General features: G+C 45.4%; 1 protein-coding gene across 1 annotated transcript; it reads left to right on the plus strand.

Annotated features, from left to right (window-relative positions):
* The first annotated feature begins 1,031 nt into the window (after positions 1-1,031).
* Positions 1,032-12,625, plus strand: LOC140629563 (RAD52 motif-containing protein 1-like). Its single transcript, XM_072819068.1, has 7 exons — positions 1,032-1,369; positions 1,745-1,931; positions 4,256-4,378; positions 4,753-4,921; positions 6,108-6,206; positions 9,209-9,294; positions 11,211-12,625. Exons 1-7 carry the CDS (start codon positions 1,032-1,034, stop codon positions 11,292-11,294), a joined length of 1,086 nt encoding a protein of 361 aa, XP_072675169.1. The 3' UTR covers positions 11,295-12,625.
* Positions 12,626-15,998: the final 3,373 nt, after the last annotated feature.

Below are 15,998 nucleotides of genomic sequence, written 5' to 3' on the forward strand. Positions count from 1 at the left end.
TTGGGGCTAAGGGTCTTGTATATTGAGGTGGAGAAAGTAGTGCTGGCTGGGGTCAAGAGATGGTGCCAGGTGCCAATGATTTGGGGGTGCTTTCAGAGAATGGGCTAAAATCTAGATGTTTAAGAAAATAAAGGCATCTCTATTTGGGATCTGAAGGTGCTAATGCGGAGTAAAACGTGCATAAGGACAATGCAAAGACAGAAAAGGGGCAGTTGGAGGAATGTCCTGCACATAGCTAACAACACTGTTTGATTAAACTGTCCCACTTGGGCCACTGATATCCCTACTTCTGGGCCTTCACTTGGATTTCACAGACCAGTAAAACATCAACAAAGTTGGAAAAAAATTCCAACTTTTTATTTTAAAGCTCAGGTAAAAGCACTCATTAAAACTATCCTCTATCAGCAACTCTTCATAAAACATTTTTTAGCATGAAAAATGAAGGTCATATTTTTAGGATAATAAAATGGGATAGATTTTGTTTTATATATATATATATATATATATATATATATATATATATAGAGAGAGAGAGAGAGAGAGAGAGAGAGAGAGAGGGCAGAGAGACAGGCAGAGGGAGAAACAGGCTCCCTGCAAGGAGCCTGATGTGGGACTCAATCGTGCACCCCAGGATCACACCCTGAGCGGAAGGCAGATGCTCAACCATTGAGCCACCCAGGCGTGCCTCCTGAAAGCATTAAGCCAAAGTATTCTATCTTTAGAGATCATTTCCCACACGGAGTTGAGAAATCTAAAAAAATGTTTAAAGATTTTATTGATTCATGAGAAACACACAGAGAGAGGCAGAGACGTAGGCAGAGGGAGAAGGGGTCTCCCCCAGGGGAGCCCGAGGTGGGACGGATCCTGGCATCCCGGGATCACGCCCTAGCCCTCGCGGAAGGAAACCCCCAACCACTGAGCCAGCCAGGCGACCGGAGAAATGCACATGTTTAAAGGTCAGTAGGTAACTACTAACGGCCTAGGACTCTACATCTTCTCTGGCAGTGCCGCTGACGCCAGTTGCTATAAAGATGACCGTACGCTGGGATCCTGGAAGCTCACCCTTTGGACTCTACCCTAAAAATTCACTCGAAGAGAAGAAGGAAGCTCTAGGACTCTGGCGCGGTGGGGCTGCGGGAGGGGAAGTAGAGTTAGAGACCCGCGCAGAGTGGGGGGCCAGGGCGGGCGGGGCGGGGCGGGGCTCTCCCCACTCCCGCCGAGCCGGCCCCGCCCCCGGCCCCGCCTCTCTTGAAGAAGCGCGGGGGCACCTTGCGAGCAGTGACGCGAGGGTGGCGGAGTCGGTGTCTTTTGCGGTTCCCACCGAGAGGGATAAAACCTTGCTGGTGTGGGAGCTAAGTCCGGACCCTCGGCCGAGGCCTTGCCCGGGAGCCGAGCCAGGATGGAGGGGGCAGGGAGAAGGCCGCCCCCTCGGTGACCGGGTGACCGGGAGCCCTGGAGACTGGCCTTACCCCTCAGCGCTTTGTAGTCTCCGCTGAGAGGCACCCTGGTTCTAGAGGGGACCTCGGCGGCCGCTCAGCCCCAAGAGACTTTTGAGGGGCAGCGCTCCACAGCCAGCGCCTGTTGCCTCCTAATGCTTTTCGAATCTTAGGGTTCCAGAGGAAAACCTGTTCGCGAAGTGACAAGTGCTTGGGTTGCCTGTGCAGAGGGTTTAGGGAATATAAGGGAACGGGCAGTTTTGGTTTCTGGGCGTGAAATTTCATGTACGTATTTGGTGCGGGACCAGCCCGCAGCGCTCTCTGGTCACAGCATTCTCCCAGTTCGGCCTCCTGTATTCGGTAGGAGTCTTCCCAAACGCGGCAGTGGCCCGCCCTGGTTTCTGTGCCATCATCAAGTTTTATTCAGCAAGGGATGCTCACAGAGCACAAAGGGCATGTCACGAGAAGCATCTGTTTCAGAATTCTCCACTGAAGGTGGGTCAAGTAGGAAATTCCTAACTCCGCTGGCACAAAGTGCCGAATTCTGTGACAACAGACTAGCATTCATAGAGCACTCCTGATTTACAGAATGCTTTCGGGTGCATTGCTACATCGATCCTCTGGTTTCCTTGGGTGGCTGTGTCGTTTTTGTGTTTTTCTTTTACTTGTTTTCCTTTTCCTTTTTTTACACGAAGAAACTCGAACTCAGGATAGTTAAGTGGCTTACTTAGGGTTCATGACAAAAACTGGAAGCGAGAGATCAACCCCCAATTGATGTTAAATCCGGTGTCGGGGATCCCCGGGTGGCTCAGCGGTTTAGCGCCTGCCTTCAGCCCAGGGCGTGATCCTGGAGCCCCACATCGGGCTCCCTGCATGGAGCCCACTTCTCCCTCTGCTTGTGTCTCTGTTTTTCTCTCTTTCTCTCTCATGAATAAGGAAATAAAACCGTTAAAAAAATGAATCCCGTGTCATTTTATGCTGCCTCTTATTTTAGGAAATCTTCACAAGAAGAGTGTTGCTTATATTTACTATTATGTGAATTTATTTATTTTTTTAATTTCACCTATTCATTTGAAAGAGGATGAGACCATGAGAGGGAGAAGCAGACTCTCTGCTGAGGAGGGAGCCTGATGCAGGCAGGACTTGATCCCAAGAACCTGGGATCACAACCTGAGCCGAAGGCAGGTGCCCAACCATCTGAGCCATCCAGGCACCCTCTTTATTTATTTAACACAGAACCTTGGGTTATTACTCCTGCTTTCCAAAATTGTTAGCCAGTTTACTTATGTGTTCTTTAATACTTTGGCAACTACACATAGTTCCTGGTTGGGCTTTTTGTTGTTGTTTTTTGCCTTTTATAAGTACAGAAAAAAGAATAATGTCTTAAATCAAATAAATCAAGGAAAGGTCTAAGGCACCTGAGAGCGTTTTTCGGTAGCATGAAGAAAATTGGTTGGCAAGCTTATCCAAGGTGACAGCTATCTCTCCAACTCGGAGGCTCAGAGCCCTTCTGAAGCTTCCTTCTTGTCCAGAACAGCTCCACTATGCCTCACTATTAGCCTCCCCTGCAGCACTCAACATTTAAAAGTTTGTCTTCATTTCTCCTTCCCAGCAGGCAGCTTCAGCTAGAGAAAGTACTTTCATTTTCTTATCACTCATTCTTTCATTGATTCTTTCAATGAACAACAGAATGTACTTGGTTCTAGGAATGAGAAAAGAATAAGATATGTTTCCTTCAAGCACTAATGGAGCTTATGAACTAGTGATAGAGAAGGATGGAGGAACAAACAATGAAGAATTAATAGGGCAGCCCTGGTGGCTTAGTGGTTTAGTGCTGCCCATGTCAAGCTTCCTTCCTGGAGCCTGCTTCTTCCTTTGTCTCTCTCTGTCTCTCTCTCTCTCTCTGCGTCTCTAATAAATAAATAAATCTTAAAAAAAAAAAGAATTAATAGTGCTGGGAAACCTAGGTGGCTCAGTGGTTAAGCTCAGGGCGTGATCCTGGGGTTGTGGGAATCAGTGCTGCATCTGGCTCCCCAAGGGAGCCTGCTTCTCCCTCTGCTTATGTCTCTACCTCTCTCTGTGTGTCTCTCATGAATAAATAAAACTTTAAAAAAATTGAAAACCAATAGTGCTATGACTTTATTTGAATTATTTAAATATTTATGAATATGTTAATATACTACATCCTGCCTAAAGTTGACATAGGCATTTAGGACTAAACTAGTGGATATAAGAAATTCACCACAGAATGTAAATTATTTAGAGAGTTAACACTGGAGGCATTTGCATTCTCAAAGGAGCTATTTAATGCAAATAACCTCTAATTGTTTCGTTGCTTATAAAATTTATAGAAGTATGTATATTCCTTGTTCTAACAGGTTAGTAACTTGGGGAGAGGAGTGTTGCAGATTAAGGTCCTATGTCCCTGTTAGCTCCATCTTGTCTGCTCTTCAGGTTGTGTTCTCAGACAGGAGCTACAGGATGGGACAACAAAAACAATCTACTTCCTTTGCTCACCTACAACCCTGTCATTTGCTTCTGGAGGGCTTCCTTGCTTTCATCATCACTCTCACCACTAGAGGTGACGGAAATCTTCCAATTAATCAGAGGCCCTAGAAATGATGCGGAAAAGTACTGTAGCTTAACAATGATAAATAACACTCATTTAGGGCTTACTATGAGCTCATTGCTTACAATGTTGTAGCCTATTTAATCTTCACAATCAGTTCATGAAATAGGTATTGATAATTCTCAGGTGTATCCAAAACTAGCCTATGTGCAGGTTGTGATATTTTTCGATCTCTCTCTCATGTCTTTAGGTTCATCTTGGGACCAAACATAAAGCAGTTCAACATCAGGCCCTTGCCCTAAACAGCTCCCAATGCCAAGAATTGGCAAATTATTATTTTGGTTTCAATGGATGGTCAAAAAGGATCATCAAGGCAAACTTTATAGATTTTCTTTGACTAATCAGACTCACTTCAACATCGAAATCTTGGACATTAGAGAAGAGAGAACTGGAATGGGGAGATGTGAGAGTCCTCTAAGTGGACGGACCTGAACATTGGCCTGCCACCTAAAATTAATAATACTCTCAATGATTTGGGTGGTGGTGTCCATAATTTTCACCAATATTTGTAGGGTGTAGAATAGAAAACAATTGTCTATATCTAATAGTTCATTTGCAAGTCTTACTTGATTTTGAAGCTATAGGATACTTCAACTGTTAGCTAGGTTTGCTGGAGTTTAGTTCTTATTTCTAATAAGAAAACATCTTGAGATCCTAGGAAGGACCTTTAATGGAAAATCCCAACAGCTTCAGGATCTTTCTGACCTTGAAGAAAGGGAAAATGAAGATACCACGGAACCCCTTCAGAAGCAGAGCCTGCAATTCTTCTGTGCTTTAGAGGTGGTGTTGCCATCCTATGAGTGCAAGAGTCTTGGAGTTGGCTTGGTCCAGGAGCCTTTGGATAAGCTGCAGGAAGGTCTGTTTACAGTGGAGGTAGAGGTGGAGGTAGAGTGGAGTGGAGGTAGAATCTTTCCAAAACTCATCTTTTCAGATATATCATCAAGTCTTTCCCCTTGCTGAGCTACTAAAGCGCTGGGTGAAGTATTTCTGCCCTACAATGCACGTTTTTTTTTTTTTTTCTTTCTTTCTTTTTTTTTTTTTAAATCATAGGCAATACCTGAAAGAACCTTTAGCTTTAAAATTCAAAAGCTGACTTTCTGCCAAGAAGTTTAGGAAGAGGGAAGTAATATTTTTCTTATTTTTGGTTAAGAATTTGCCTTGTGCTAAAATAGTCCTAGTCCTTCAAATTCAGATCTCTTGTAGCCTTCAATTGTGCCAGCAAAATTATCAACTAAAGATTTAAATAAACTCTTGTGTAAATGTTCAGTCCTTTGCCTCCTATAAAAGGGCTGCCGTGTAAAGAAACAAATATAGATTCCTAGAAAAGGTATTCCGATTGATACTGTTTTTTCCCCAGAGTTCATAGCACTTAAGCTCTGAGTTGTTTGTTTGTTTTTGAAGATTTTATTTATATATTCATGAGAGACACACACACATACAGAGGGCAGAGACATAGGCAGAGGGAGAAGCAGGCTTCATGCAAGGAGCCCAATGTGGGAGTCGATCCCGGGGACCCCAGGATCATGCCCTGGGCTGAAGGCAGACACTCAACCGCTGAGCCACCCAGGTGTCCCTCGGCTTAGGGTTTTAAGGCAGGGACAGGGCTGTTAGCAAATAGGCTAACAGGGTGGGTGGGTGGGTGATGCTTAGGAAGAGACCAGGTCATGTGCACTAACACCAAATGTTTCTTACTGTGTGATTCCAGCCCTTGATGCACAGGAGAGTAGGTAGGGTCTGTAGAAGTAGAGTTTCTACTTGTCCATTTGAAATCTGTGATGTGAGATTTGTGCCACCTTTTTGGCTTGCACCTCCCTTCTGGTACTTCAGGAACTTCTGAGAGAGATCAGGGCAGTAAGAATGTGCCCTTCCAGGATACACCTACAGCAGAGCCATTCCACCAAACTCTTGTGTTATGCCTGCCCTTAGTTGCTAGGATAATGATCTAAGAATCATGGATGCACTTTCCTTTTAAACATACAACAATAAAAATCAGTTATCTTTCAGCTATAAATTTTAAGTTCATTTGTTTTGTTTGGATTTAGGGCCTTTATCATTTCTGATGAAAAGGAAAACAACCCAGAAGCTTCCTATAAAGAAGGCCATGTCTGATGCATTCCAAAAACTGTTGGTTGCAGTTTTAGGTAAGACTTGCTTCATTGTTTTTTTTTTGTTTTTTTGTTTTTTTTTTTTTTTTGTCCTTAAAATACTTCATGTTCCTTGAGCAAATAAACTCATAAACTCATTTTGAAAAGTTAGTTGGATGAAAACACTTCATATTCTTTAATTCACCAAATGCTTCCAAAGTGGCAGTCTCAAATTTGTTCTTTGTTGTATGTGTGAGACAAATGACAGCAAATATTTTTGTCCCCAGTGTATAGGTATACAGTGACTTGCCTCCACATAGGAAGTGTTTGATCCAATCTTCTTTCTTGATTGCTTGCCCATAACACAAAGTAGTGATATAGTGATTAGAAGCTTTGGGTATCTGTTGTCCATCTCTGTCTCTAGATTTCTTATGCAATTTTAGGTTTTAGAGTCCAATTTGTAGGTATTTATTCTCTCTAGGCTGCTATTTCTTTATCTGCAAACTAAGGTAATTCACCTTACATCATGGGGGATATTGTAAGAGTAAACGAGATGATGAATATAAAAAGGTTAGAACTATCCCTGGAACATGGTAAGCAGACAAAACATGTCAACTTCTTATCATTATTGTTTTCCTCTTGGAGAATTTATTAGACTATGTTTCTTGAATCAGTTCGGTTTCAGTTTTTGTTTCTGGCACTGACATATTGAGTAAATATGATTCTGATGTAATGATCAACTATGTTTTTGTGAACCTTGAAAGTGGTCATCCTATTGAATAGTGTTGATTATATTCCCTGTTGAGTTCTACCTACAGTGCTGTGAATGTTACAGGCTGTGCTCAAAGGAAATTTTATTTTTTTACTATTATTTTATTTATTTTCTTAGAGAGGGAGGCAGGGGAGGAGTAGAGGGAGAGGAAGAGAGAGCTAATATGAAGCAGGCTCCAAGTCCAGCATGGACTCCAATGTGGGGTTTAGTCTCACAACCCTGAGATCATGACCTGAGCCGAAATCAAGAATCAGAGACTCAACAGACTAAGCTACCCAGGAGCCCTTTGTTTTGTTTTGTTTTGTTTTGTTTTTGTGGGTTTTTTTTTTCTTGCCAATTTTATAATTAGTAGAGGGTCCCCAAGTTGTTCCCCTGCTTCAGAGCCTTGAGTGTTAAAGACTAAGAAATCCAGGCAGCCCTGGTGGCTCACCGGTTTGGCGCCACCTTCTACCCAGAGCCTGATCCTGGAGACCTGAGATCCAGTCCCAGGTTGAGCTCCGTGAATGGCGACTGCTTCTCCCTCTACCTGTGTTGCTGCCTCTCTCTCTCTCTCTCTCTCTCTCTCTCTCATAAATAAAATCTTTAAAAAAAGACTAAGAAATCCTAGCTAAATATTAGAAGCTTTGTTTGCTTGTAAGAATTCACCCTGACCCTGGATTGGTCACAGGTTTCCAGCTTGGGCAGCTCTTCCAGTGAAGATTGACTTCGGTGGTCATCAGATGGAATCTCCATTAGCTGTCAACTCTGACTGACAACCTTTTAGAACCAAACTAAACGTCTGGGTTGTTGGCCTCGCCCTAAAATGCCAACCCTCACCCTAATATGCTGTGGTATCCAATACACATTCAAAACTCCTTAGGCTAAAAAGTCTTGTAGCTCTAGTTTGCCTTAAGGGAAATTGTATTGTCTATAAGGTACATAGGCCTGTTTCTGCCAATAAAGTGTTCAGATGCATGCCCGCCCCCTCTCCAAAGTATTGTATATTGTATCTGCAAGGAGAGGAAAACTGGACTCCAGCTGGATTGAAAGCAGCAGGGAAGGGATCATCTCAATAGGCTTCCAGAATAGAAGAATGGTGGTTGCTAGGGGCTGGGCTGTGGGTGGGATGGGGAGTTATTGTGGAATGGATACAGAGTCTCAGTTTGGGCACATGAAAAGAAAAATGTTCTGGAAATGGTTGCACAACAATGTGAATGTACTTAATGCCACTGAACTATACCCTTAAAAATAGTTATTACGAGAGACAGGGTCACAGATTTAGAAAGATACTTAATCCAGCCTCAAGATTGGTGTTGAATTAGCTAACATCTAGAAATCTCTTGAAGATACGTACATTTTTGTCTGTATCTGCATATCTATATAGGTAGGTAGATAGATTATAGGTAAATAGAGACATGTTTTGGTGGGGGGGAAAGATATGCTTTGGGGAGGGGATCTGGACAAACTGCTTTTAAATGTATTCTGGAAAAAATCTAAGGATATACAGGAATCTTTAGTATAAAAAAAAAAAGGAAGGGTAATGAGAGAGAATAGAGCTATCAGATATTAAAGCATATTGTCCAGCATAATGTTTTTTTAAGTGTGATTGGTTTATCAGTAAATGAGATGGAGGGACTTGTGAGTGGCTAGATGGCTCCAACATTGGACATTTGATTTTGGCTTAGGTCACGATCTCAGGGTCCTAGATCGATCCCTGAATTGGGGGTTCCACACTTAGCAGGGAATCTGCTTGGGATTCTCTCCCTCTCCTTCTGCCCCTCCCTCTACCAGTGCCCTCACATACATTCTCTTTCTCTCTCTCTCTCTTTCTCACACACACACAAACACACACACACACACACATATCTTTTTAAAAACTGAGATGGAGGAGTGCCTTGGTAGCTCAATGAGTTAAGTGTCTGCCTTTGGTTCAGGTCATGATCCCAGGGTCCTGGGATCAAGCCCCACAGTCAGACTCCCTTGTTCAGTGGGGAGTCTGCTTTTATCTCGCCCTCTGTCTCTCCCCCCTGCTTATGCGCTCTCTCTCTCTCTCTCAAATAAAGTCTTTAAAAATAGTTATGATAAAGACAGAAGTGTGAGATGAGAAAACTTCCAGGAAAATGCTATTATTTTCTGCTTTTAAATTTCAAAAGAATGTCTAATGATGGGTTCTATTACTGTATACAGCAAATTTTATTTTTATTTTTTTTTATTGGAGTTCAATTTGCTAACATATAGCATAAGACCCAGTACAGCACATTTTAGAACAAGAAAAACTCTGAATTGATCCTCGTTAACTTTATTACAGAAAGTGGTAAAATAGCTGTGGAATACAGACAGTGTGAAGAGATTACAGATGCCAGAACCCAAGAGGAGCTACATGATTTAATTCAAGCACCTGGCTATTAAAGTTAAAGTGTTCCATAGCCACTATAACCATAATTAAAAGCAACTGACAGGATTTGGAAGACTATGGTTAGTTCTGTCATCTTTAGGGAAATGTGAAACTCTGAAACTGCTTTTGAGTGCAGGGAATTTCTAGGGCTTTTCTTGAAGCCTTGGCCCTTGGCTCTGACACCTTCTTTGAAATTTGGAGAGCAAAATGCATCAGAGTGTTCCTATAGTTGTGGACATAGAAGAGGACACGGCCTTTTAGCGCTCCCCTCAAACAGAATCTCAGGGACTTGGGAACAGAGTTACTATGGCCTTAAGTGAGATGATGCTACAGCATTTGAAAACCTTTATGTGCATTGGGACACCTGAGTGACTCAGTGGTTGAGCATCTGCCTTGGGTTTGGGGCCTGATCCCAGGGTCATGAGATGGAGTCCCACATCCCTCCCCTCAGGGAGCCTGCTTTTCCCTCTGCCTATGTCTCTGCTTATCCCTGTGTGGCTCTCATGAATAAATAAAATATTTTTTTAAAAACTGTCTTTCAAATAAGGTATATTACCCAGATATCAGTATCTCATACACATCTTGTATGAAATATTTTGCTGACAAATTTTTCTGTAACCCTAACGCTGAATTAGGGATTAAGTTGACAAAATAATTTCTAAAATAAAATGCCAATGTTCTATATATTGAATGTTAAAAAAAATAAAAGGAGCAAAAAATGTGTTTCATGTCATTGAGAACTTAATTTGGAGCTAGAATTCTGATTATTTAACTAACTCCGAAGTTGCAACATTTGTTTTGAAGGGAAGAGAGTAGAGAAAGAAAAGATGGTTACTTTCTGAAAAAGCATTTGAAGTTTTGTCTGTGCAAAAATTCTTCTAATTCAATTTAAATCAAGCCAGTCAAGGAAATTTCAGACTTATCCAAGTTTACGCTTTAAGAAGTCTAGCTTCCTGTGAAATGTGAGAGAAAGAGATTCAGTATTGATGCTATAGATTTCAGAAACCTGACTCTAACAACAGATCCATTCCTAAATAAGACCTAAATAAGTTATGGAATTAGTTCCATTTAAAAACCACAGTATGTGCTAGACACTGGGAATAGGATAAAATCCGTTCTCTCCAACAGCCCTGGCGGCGCAGCGGGTTAGTGCGGCCTGCAGCCCAGGGTGTGATCCTGGAGACCCGGATCGAGTTCCGCGTCGGGCTCCCTGCATGGAGCCTGCTTCTTCCTCAGCCTGTGTCTCTGCCTCTGTCTCTCTGAATAAATAAATCCTTGAAAGCAAAGCAAAACAAAAACCTACGTTCTCCAGAGCTTGTGCCAGCCCATAAACACGGACTAAAATGAAAGAGATTATAGAAAGGACAGTGAAGGAAGTAAACGGGGCGCTAGTTACAGTATTTCCAGAAAGTTTAACATGCTGACCTCAACATTTTAAGTGCCTTCTCCATGCGTGCACACAGGGTAGACCTCAAGGTTACTTGTTCTAGATTGACAGGTGTGTTGAGTGTAGGTGGGGCGCGGAAGTTTTCCATCCTAATGTAAACGGAGGGCTAGTCCCTTGGTTTCAGACTCTCACTCCCAGAATGAATTGCTCACCTCTCCCCTCCCCCCATGCCCCCAAGCCCCTCCCACAGAGTTTGGAGCCATCGCTGATTCAGTGGTAGGTAGCCTCCTCCTAACACAGTAGTGAATTAAAACTCAGACATGCGTATTGAGAACTTAGAGGAGTCTAGGGCCATACCACCCTGAACGCGCCCGATCTCGTCTGATCTCGGAAGCTAAGCAGGGTCGGGCCTGGTTAGTACTCGGATGGGAGAACTTAGAGGAAATGGCAACATTCAGAGTAACCGTGAAGTGTGCTCCCCTCCCCACTGTCCCTGTGCTTATTCTTCAGGTCAGCCTCTTTTCTTAGAAGCAGTACAGCCAGGGGGAGGAGGAATGTGTCTCGGATTTAAGCTTTGAAGAGGACAAGTTCGATCCGCCAGAAGTGGACTAGCATTTTGAATCTCCGGGACGCCAGGTCTTCTGCTTCCTGGGGAAACTGCTCCACACCCCGACCCTACACCTCAGAGCGGCTGGAGTCTGGGTCCTTGCAGACTCCAGCAGCCCAAATCCTTCCCTGTAGCTCGGCGGGAGGTAGTGGTGGCCTTTGCAGGGGAAGGGAGGCTTGGCCTGGGGATTCTGGGGAAGAGGCTTGAACCAGGGGCTTCGGAGCCCAGCCGCACCCCAGCTGTGCCAAGCTCACAAAGGTGGTAAATAAAGGGTGGGACGCAGGCGGGGGAGGGGCGCGCAGTTGCTAACAATGGGGGCGTCACCGGGCTCCCTGAACATTTCGGTTTCTCTGGCGAGACCGAGCGCCCCACTGGCTTGGGTCTCTGCTCCGCAGAGTATCATGTTCTGTGTTTTATTACTTCTCTTTACCTGGCAACCATTGTGGTTGTTGGGCCAGGCAGCTCCGCTTCTGGCGTGGGCCCGTCGGACCTCCGGCCCTCGGAGATCCCCGGAACCCCCGGAACCCTGGTCTTCGCACTCTTCTGAACTCCTGCATGAATCGCTCCAGGCACTTACCCGCCCCGCAGAGGCGGGGGGGGGGGGGGGGGGGGGGGCTTTAATAACTTGAGGTCCTCTGCTCCAGCCCAGATGTCGGCCCCGCCTAAGCAGTTGACTGAGACTTTGGTTCCATTCCTGGACACGGATTCAAATGGTGAGCTGCCCCCAGAGACAGATCAGTATCTGAATGACAAGCCAACCCTGCACGAAAGGCTCTTACAAGTGGTTCCAGCGTTGGGTGATGAGAATCAGGCCATAGTTCTGCCTCCTCCACTCAAAAGTAAGATGAAAACTGGAGATGAGCCAGAAGATCACCAGTCATTGGAAATACTTGCTCCACCTCTGGATAGTCAGGGTTTAAACCAAAGAAAGTTTTTTGTTTCATCCCCAAACCTGGACAAAGATCTAGTTCAGCATCGAAGGCTTGCCAAAGTTGTTATTGGAACTCCAAACCAATTTGCAAATAAAGAGCTCCTAGAACAACTGCAGGACGATTATTCAGATTCTGGTATGGATATCATATACCCTGAGGAAAACCGACCAATGGATTTCCCAGGGGGACCAGATCAACCCCCAGAGCTCCCTGAGGAGCTTGAAATTTCTTCACTCCTGCAGGAGACCCCTGCAGGACCTCTCCAGCCCACTGTAGAGGAACCTGAACCTTTTGTGCCTGGAGTGGAGGCCCAGGCCAAGCATCCAGAGTCCCCTGAAGAGACAGAAACACCTCCACTTCTTCAGGACGCTCTATCTCAGCCTCCAGAGATCCTTAAGGAAGCTGGAAATTCTGTAAGCCCACCGGAGGCCCAGCTGAACCTTCAAGTACCCCTGAAGTCCAACAGGAAACCTCAGCTCAACCTACAGAGACACGTGATGAAGTAGAACCTTCGACCCCTCAGGAGGCCCAAGCTCAGTCACCAGATGAGGAGGTACCACCTCAGGAGGTAAATGTGCCATCTCTGAGTCAGAATGAAGCTCAGCGGCCAAAATTACACAATGTCACTGTTAAACCTGTAGATTTGGCACTTCCTGTAACTGTGACTCAGCCTCCACAGCACCCCGAGAAGGCTGAGCCTTCTCCAGTCCCACAGGAGGTCCCAGCTCAGCTTGTAGAGCTCCCCGAGGACGCTGGGCTTACTCTAGTCACACAGGAGGCCCCAGCAGGGCCTGCAGAGCTCCCTGAGGATGCTAGGCCTACTCTAGTCACACAGGACGCCCCAGCAGGGCCTGCAGAGCTCCCCGAGGACGCTGGGCCTACTTTAGTCACACAGGAGGCCCCAGAACAGGCTGCAGAGCTCCCCGAGGATGCTGGGCCTACTCTTGTCCAGGAGGAGGCCACAACTGGGCCTGCAGAGCTCCCCGAGGACGCTGGGCCTACCCTAGTCACACAGGAGGCCCCAGCTGGGCCTGCAGAGCTCTCCGAGGACGCTGGGCCTACTTTAGTCACACAGGAGGCCCCAGAACAGGCTGCAGAGCTCCCCGAGGAGGCTGTGACTACACTAGTCACACAGAGGGCCCCGGCTGGGCCTGCAGAGCTCCCCGAGGATGCTGTGCCTACTCTAGTCACACAGGAGCCCCCAGCAGGGCCTGCAGAGCTCCCCGAGGATGCTGTGCCTACTCTAGTCACACAGGAGCTCCCGGCTGGGCCTGCAGAGCTCCCCGAGGACGCTGGGCCTACTCTAGTCACACAGGATGCCCCAGAACAGGCTGCAGAGCTCCCCGAGGAGGCTGTGCCTACTCTAGTCACACAGGAGCCCCCAGCAGGGCCTGCAGAGCTCCCCGAGGATGCTGGGCCTACTCTAGTCACACAGGAGCTCCCGGCTGGGCCTGCAGAGCTCCCCGAGGACCATGGGCCTACTCTAGTCACTCAGGAGGCCCCAGAACAGGCTGCAGAGCTCCCCGAGGAGGCTGTGCCTACTCTAGTCACACAGGAGGCCCCAGCATGGCCTGCAGAGTTCCCCGAGGACGCTGGGCTTACTCTAGTCACACAGGAGCTCCCGGCTGGGCCTGCAGAGCTCCCCGAGGACGCTGGGCCTACTCTGGTCACACAGGAGGCCCCAGATGGGCCTGCAGAGCTCCCCGAGGACGCTGTGCCTACTCTAGTCACACAGGAGGCCCCAGCATGGCCTGCAGAGTTCCCCGAGGACGCTGGGCCTACTCTAGTCACACAGGAGGCCCCAGCTGTGCCTGCAGAGCTCCCCGAGGACGCTGGGCATACTCTAGTCACACTGGAGGCCCCATCTGAACCTGCAGAGCTCCCTAATGAGGCAGAATCTTCAACCCAGCAAGAGACCCCAGGTCAATCTCCAGGGGAGATAGAATCTTCTGCAACTCTGCAAGAACAACCAGCTCAGCCACCAGAGCTGTCTTTGGGGGAGGTGGAACCTATTCCAACCCAGCAGGAGCACCCAGCTCAACCTCTAGAGCATCATGAGGTGACAGTTGCCCCTCCAGGTCACCATCAGGTTCAACATTTAAACCTGCCCATTATCACTGTTAAACCTGCAGATGTGCAGGTTACTGTAACACCAGAACCCACTAGAGAGGTGGGACCTTTGCCAGTTCAGCATCAGTCTGTTGCTCAGCCCTCTGTGTCCCTTAATGTGGAAGCTTTTGTAACCCAGCATGAAGCCCCAACTCTGCCTTCACAGTCCCCTGAGGAGATTGAAGGTTTGCCAGTTCAACAGGAGACTCCAACTGAGTCCCCAGAATCTCCCACACAGGAGAAACCTCCAACACAGCAGGAGACCCCTGTTCAGACCCCTGGAGAGGTTAAACCTTCCACAACCCAGCAGGACACCCTGGCTCAGGATTCACAGGCCCCTGAGGAGGGTGAATCACCTTCAACCCAGAAGGAGGCCCTGGCTCAACTTCCAGGGACTCAGGAAGAGAAGGAACCTTCTCCACCCCAGCAGGAGGCCCCTGCTGAGCTTCCACAAATCCCTGAGGAGGGTGAACCTTCCTCAATACAGGAGGAGAGCCAGGGTCATCTCATGAATAAATAAATAAAATATTTAAAAAAAGGGTACGATGGAGGAGATTCAACTATATCTGCAATGTTTTATTAAAATATATTATTAAAATATAAAGATATATAAAATATAAAGATCTGAGCAAAACTAAGAAAATAATAAAATCTATTGTAACTTGGTGGGATATATTTAGATATTTGTTGTATTCTTCCTCCATTTGTGGAGCTTTACAGTAAATGAAGGTATATAAAGAAGTTGAATACTAAGCATCCATTAAAATGACATATATAATTATGTAATGGTGTAAATGCTTATGATGAGTAATATTACTTTAATGTAAGGCAAGATTAATGTAGGAAGACAGCAATTTTGTAAATGTATATATGGGTGTATGATATTTTGCCATGTAAATTTATCACAATCTGTGTGTTGAACGTCAATGGCATTTATGTTGTTTCCAAATTACAAACAATGCTACATGAACACTGCTGTTTGTTTCCTGTACATGTTTTCTTATTGAATATACTTAGCAAAATAATCAAAACTATAGCAATTGTTTTCCTTTCTAAAGCTGTAGTAAAATAAAATGGAAGAGCCTAAATACAACATTGAAAAAAGATAGTTGAATCTAACTCTTTCTCTTTGCCTGCACCAAACAGCCAATTGTTATTTGAAAGAAAATTTAACAATGTATGTTGGCCTCAAACTGTTCTTCAGCACTGCCCAACAATCACACTTACATCACCTCACTTTCTCTACATTTTTTTCAAAACTATTGCTCTCTCTTCATACCTTCTTCCTTCTTAGAGCAGCATGTTCTTGGTTATTCTTTGTTTCTGTTGTTCACTTATCCCTTCCTTATAATCAGATACAGGTTGAAACAGATGCTACTTGGATATAAACTACTAGACTTTCTTTGATGAGCATTTGACAATAAATAAATATCAACTTTTATTTTATTTTTTAAGACTTTATTTATTTATGAGAGACACAGAGAGAGAGAAGCAGAGAAACAGGCAGAGGGAGAAGCAGGCTCCATGCAGGGAGCCTGACGTGGGACTCGATCCTGGGTCTCCAGGATCACACCCCGGGCTGAAGGTGGCGCTAAACCGCTGAGCCACCTGAGCTGCCCCAAATATCAACTTTTAATATGTATAAGCATTTATAAACAAATAATTCTT

The sequence above is a fragment of the Canis lupus genome (assembly GCF_048164855.1).
Source record: "Canis lupus baileyi chromosome 16 unlocalized genomic scaffold, mCanLup2.hap1 SUPER_16_unloc_3, whole genome shotgun sequence".
NCBI classification, from domain to species: Eukaryota; Metazoa; Chordata; class Mammalia; order Carnivora; family Canidae; genus Canis; species Canis lupus.